The 6,238-nt window shown below is 32.0% G+C and overlaps 1 protein-coding gene across 6 annotated transcripts in view; it reads left to right on the top strand.

Annotated features, from left to right (window-relative positions):
- The first annotated feature begins 1,402 nt into the window (after positions 1 to 1,402).
- The window catches only part of LOC133190212 (regulator of G-protein signaling 6-like), a 37,437-nt gene continuing 32,601 nt past the window's right edge, over positions 1,403 to 6,238 (top strand). For all 6 annotated transcript variants that reach the window (XM_061325716.1, XM_061325715.1, XM_061325718.1 and 3 more), the window contains exon 1: positions 1,403 to 1,606. In XM_061325716.1, the coding sequence (XP_061181700.1) occupies positions 1,538 to 1,606 (69 nt within the window). In that variant the 5' untranslated portion in view covers positions 1,403 to 1,537. The remainder of the gene's footprint in view (positions 1,607 to 6,238) is intronic.

Here is a 6,238-nt window from a genome sequence, read left to right as displayed (position 1 = left end):
ATGAAATTCCGCCACTGCATCCGGAAAACACAAATCCATTTAACGGTTGTGTCTCCTCAATAATAATGCCCATCTATGTACATGTGGTTGCGCCCCCTTCCTTTTTCCTATATATTTTGAACTGCATTGGTGGTCCCATCCTTTCCCCAGAATCTGAAATTGCTTCCTACAGACCTGATAATGCATTGTAATGACTTTCTTTGACTTTTCATCTCCCTATCATAGGGGCTTGTCTTAATTCCGGATTAATTGTTAAATATAAAATAAATTTTAAAAATTTTGAGAAAAAACGACGTACCACACCTATATACATAAACTAGTTTATGTATATAGGTTTTTTACGTCTTTTTAAACGTGATTTTTCTTGACTGAAAGTGTCAGAATCTCTATTTTAACAACTTTTAAGTGTATTTAAAGAAGATTGAAAATTTTTAAAATTTATTTTATATTTAACAATCCGGAAAACAAGCCCCTATGCTCCGTATCACAGTTGCTAATTAGTCCAGAGATTAGTCAAAGTAAGATTTTTTTTTCATTTTATTTTCCGATTCCTTCATATTTCTCTTACTTTTCATGCACGGGTATGCATGCATGAAAACTTTCATTCTTTTTCGATAGCTTTTTTATCATGTTTAATATTTTTTTCTTTCGGTAGTCAATGTTGCTTATTAATTTTCATTATTAATTTGTGTATTTGATTGGTAGATTTTATACACATTTAGCTCCCATGATGTGTTTATTAAACAAGGTCAAGATCAGCCGGTTATCTTTTCGGTTTTATAGATTAATTATGACGTTATAATAAATCTAAATTTAGCTATTTTGATTTTTTTTTTTGGGGGGGGGGGGCATTTTTTACAACAATTTTGAATTTATTATTCATTTATTTTTAACTGCATATGCTTTTAGGCCTAGTAGTGGCAGTAAGAATACCCGACCAAGGTGTAAATGCTATATCATACACTTATAGAAATTGCTTAGCTGAGTTAACTTTGTTGATGTCTTCAACTCTTATATGTCTCTGCTCAATCTTAAAACCTTTTATAATTTTTTCCAAGAATTTGTATTGGACGTATTGCTACTTTAACACGTTTCCTCACAAAAAATTAAGGTATCTTACCAGGCATTTGTGCAAGACACCAGAGGATGCTATTTACTTTTGAATCCTATTGGAAATCACTAGCATTGCCAGTATCACAATTTTTAAGTATCTACTTAGACATTTTAAAAACAGTTTAAAATCACAAGACAATGATAATTATGATTAATTTGTTGTATATTACGAAGAGATACAAAACAGATATTCGAGTAACGTGTCGTCAGACCTTTCAATTAAGAGAGGGGGGGGGGGGGGAGTCGACTGAATTGTAGAACGAGTTATCAAATACTTTATTATGCTTTCTTCCTCATTGATGGTAGCGGTCCAGATTCAGAAACAACTACTTACTTCCGCATTTTATCACAATTAATCTGGTTCGATGAGATGCACAGACTCATTGTAAACAATGACGATAATTAAAGGACTGGTCAGTCGACAATGACAGTTCACAGGGAAATGATGGCGGTGGAACAGGACTCCAAAACCAGACTATCTGTCTTCTCTAAGGTAAGGCTAGTCAATGTCACACTTTGACATTGAAGAATTATCGATTCGACCTGGAAAAAACATTTTATCAAGATATTCTTTTCAGTTTCCATCTAGAGAATGACATGTATTTCAGGCATGTCAGAAGTAAACATGTGACCTGCAGCATCACGAAAGTTTACCAGGGACATCTCTGGTTTACATCTGTCACATAGGGTTGTACTAATAATGGTTTGAGAAAAAAGTAATACAGATTTTGTTTTTATAGCAGTTTCAGAAACAATTGTTATTTATCATGATGCTATAAAAAAAGAGGAACTTTTCTTTAAAATATACAATTCACATGCCACAAGGTATGCTTGAGTCACATGCCACAAGGTATGCTTGAGAAGTCATATAATTCAATAGAAGATATTAGTTGTGCATAATATTTGCATGCACATAATATTACTTTGTGTGTGACGGTAGGTCATTCTTTGATGTAATGGGGATTTTTCAATTGTTTGTTGGAGTCTCCAAGTCATGGAACTACATAGATTTGTTAAGCCAGTTCTGAATAGGGTACCAATTTGGTGGTGCTGTAAATATATGCAGACATTGTTTTAAAGTCTAAAAACCTGCAGATTTAAATGTAGCTTCATCAAACTTTAATTTTATGTTAGCAAGTTAACAAGGAAAGTCATTTTACCAGTTGCGAATAAGCTAATGAGTTCCTAATGAGACCCTAAGATCTTTACATCATCAAATGACATGCCTAGGAAAAGTTAAAATAAATGCAACCCAGTAAGTTAATGGTACATGTATTTCCATTGGATAAAGAAAACTAAGAATCAAGTCTACATTAAGGGGAAAAAAGAAAACAAAATATATTATTTTTAGTGTTTATTATGGGTATTCAATCTAGTGAAATGACAGAAAATGACATCAAAAAAATATTCTTATATCTTCTAATGATCTATTATTTAATTTTCTGCAAGCGTTTGGCGTTTGTTAATATACATATTATGCTTACTTTTGATAGTTTGAAGGATAGGAAATGTTTTTACATGTGAAAAATTAAGGTATTGACAGACAATTTTCTGCGGACAAACCATTGCAGGGATTCAGATTTATTGCATTGTAAGGTAGGTTGAATATTTCAAGTACAACATGAAACACAAATTGACCCCCCAAATAAAAATATTACAAAATTCAAGCAAGAATACATTAGCCTTTATACAAGAGGTATCTATTTTATCACTTTTAGATTAATTATTTGTTATCACCTCTTAAATTATTGATTATTCAAACTGGTAAAATATTGGAACTGGCCAAACGATTGTACACTTAGATTACTGTAACAATAGAACAAGGGTTTGTAAGCTCACCCTTTTTTTTTTTTTTTTTTTTTTTGAATTATAAAATTGTTGTTTCAAAAGAAAAAGATCACAAAAAAAAAATACAATAAGAATATTGGCAGTTTCTAGAAAGTCTTTTTGATTTAATATCATGCCATATTCAAGAGTATAATAAATTATAGACATCAAAAACTACACATGACTGATCCCAGTTGTATACTGTCAGCGTTGTGTTGAACTTTGCCTGCCCTGATCTTACTGAGAATTTAACAAAATTTCCTGTTACTTATCTTTTCCATTGATAATTTGTACACAGTGAGCTTTGACAGTAAAAATTTTAAACAATAAGGAACTTTGTTTATTTATTTAAATAATTTTTTCCAGAGCTATGGAAAAATATATTTATAACAAGAAACCCAGTTGGTGTATTAACAGGGTACCGTATATACTCACCTATAAGTCAGTTTTTTGGGAGTTACATTTTGGTCCAAAACTCTATGTCTGACTTATAGGCGAGTCATAAAAAGATTAGTACTTTTCCGGACAGCGAAATGCATGTACTATTCTATAAACATTTCCAAGGATTATCGTTGAAAAAGTCTGGATATATCATTTATGTATTACTATTCTAAGATTACACATAAAGTACAAATATTTACATATTTTAATAACTTTATTTTTATCTTAAGTGTGCATTTAGTATTTTTCTTATTGATTTAAAATTAAATATCGGCGTCATTTCTAAAAATATTAATTGAAACCAGGTTAAAACATCAGAGCATTCATTTGAAATTAGCAACTGATTCTGGCAAAAAGTTGCACCGACTTATAAGCGGGTCAATGGCAAATTCCTCCAAAATAACCTCAAAAAATACAACTGACTTATAGGCGGACCGACTTATAGGCGAGTATATACGGTAGTTAATATTAAATACCATTGTTGATTTGAATTGCCTGTTGCATAAAAATCTTAAGACAATCACATTAATGATAATGATGGATAGTGGATACAGGATGTAAACATGCAGATAGGGATCTTTTCTTAAAAAAAATCTTTTGATGCGAGCCTAAGAACTGGCCCTGTAGGAATTTAATGCAAACTTCCCTGTCTCTTGTTAAGTGTATTTACAGCTGTAATGTTATCTACTTGGATAAGACAGAATGTTCTATTTTTAGCACTGATTTAGAGAATTACATTGTTGTATCATTAAAGAAGGTTGATATTTAAATATACAATTGTTTTAAAGAAGATATATGGTATGGCACTCGTTTTCATACAAACATTTGAAGACATTACATCAATACATGTATTATTATAAAATTCTATTTGAGACAATGTAGAATAATACAGAAAACATTTTTACATAATGCAAATGGTCCTAAGGTCCATTTATTCAAAACTTTCCATAAGTAAACTTGGCAGTCCATCTTTACTTCTGTTAATTAGGAAGTATGGACTTGGACAATGTTTTTATAGTCACAGTGGATTTTTCCCTCCATGTTAATACATTTCTGAAAGACATAATCATTTGGAAGGGAAGACAAAAATGAGTGTGTATGATTGAAAAAAAAAGAACCTTTGCATCTTGCCTTTGCTTCCTGTAGCTAATTTGTTTCCCATATGTTATAATACTGTTAACTACATTCATTATAGAAGTTAGACCTCTTTGTGCCTAGATGATTCACAAAAAAATGTACATCTCTGGCTGATGGTTGCCCTCCTTGTTCAATATCTGCCCATGAGTAGTCTCCCATGAAATAATCTTCTGTGTCGTATATCTCTGTTCTGTTTTTATTGCATGCATCAAGTTCTGCTTGAAGTGAATATGGGTATTGTGAGAGGTACTCACTGAATTTAGAAATGGCAACTTGCCATAAGAGTTTTAAAATATCTCAAAAATCACTATAATGGCTTTAGTCAAGTCACAGGAGGCTTTATTTGAGAGTGATTGTTCAATTGCTGAGGTTTATTATTGCACACAAAATTTTATATTTTAGTCTTTGACCATAACGCTACAGATCCTGTTATGTAATGCAACCAGAAGTCTCTGATGAGACTGTAGCTCTACTGGTCTGTTTGTATAACAAAAGAAAAGTAGCACTTGGATTTGAAACATTGCAACATGCAACAATAAATAGAATTATGTATCTTAATGTAGTCTACTTTTGTGACAAGTTATATTGAAATCAAATGAAAACTAGGAGTAGTAGCGTTTTGAAAGTATTTCACGGAAATTTCTATTTTTAGTAACCATGACAACACCATTCACCCAAAATAAAATAACAGAAATACATATTATGTATCGTAGTGTATTCTAACTGTGTGCCAAATTAAATTGAAATCAGACCAAAATTGTAGGAGGAGTAACGTTTTAAAGGAATTTCAAAGAAATTTCTATTTTAAGTAACCATGGCAACACTGTTCATCGAATTCAAAAACCAATGCAATAAATTATGTATCTTAGTGTTGTCTACTTGTATGCCTAATTATATTAGAAGCAGATTAAAACTGTAGCAGGAGTAGCGTTTTAAAGAAATTTCACAGAAATTTCTATTTTTAGTAACCATGGCAACACCGTCCATCGAAATCAAAAACCGATGCACTAAATTATGTATCTTAGTGTAGTCTACTAGTGTGCCAAGTTATATTGAAATCGGACCAAAACTGTAGCAGGAGTAGCGTTTTAAAGGAATTTCACAGAAATTTCTATTTTTAGTAACCATGGCAACACCGTCCATCGAAATCAAAAACCGATGCACTAAATTATGTATCTTAGTGTAGTCTACTTGTGTGCCAAGTTATATTGAAATCGGACCAAAACTGTAGCAGGAGTAGCGTTTTAAAGGAATTTCACAGAAATTTCTATTTTTAGTAACCATGGCAACACCCTCCATCGAAATCAAAAACCGATGCACTAAATTATGTATCTTAGTGTAGTCTACTTGTGTGCCAAGTTATATTGAAATCGGACCAAAACTGTAGCAGGAGTAGCGTTTTAAAGGAATTTCACAGAAATTTCTATTTTTAGTAACCATGGTAACACCGTCCATCGAAATCAAAAACCGATGCACTAATTTATGTATCTTAGTGTAGTCTACTTGTGTGCCAAGTTATATTGAAATCGGACCAAAACTGTAGCAGGAGTAGCGTTTTAATGGAATTTCACAGAAATTTCTATTTTTAGTAACCATGGCAACACCGTCCATCGAAATCAAAAACCGATGCACTAAATTATGTATCTTAGTGTAGTCTACTTGTGTGCCAAGTTATATTGAAATCGGACCAAAACTGTAGCAGGAGTAGCGTTTTAAAGGA

The sequence above is a fragment of the Saccostrea echinata genome, unplaced genomic scaffold (genome assembly GCF_033153115.1).
Source record: "Saccostrea echinata isolate AGI-Se365-2 ecotype Australia unplaced genomic scaffold, CSIRO_AGI_Sech_v1 ptg000022l, whole genome shotgun sequence".
Classification (NCBI taxonomy): Eukaryota; Metazoa; Mollusca; class Bivalvia; order Ostreida; family Ostreidae; genus Saccostrea; species Saccostrea echinata.
The sequence above is the reverse complement of the archived record's forward strand: the minus strand, read 5'-3'. Positions and strand labels throughout refer to the sequence as shown.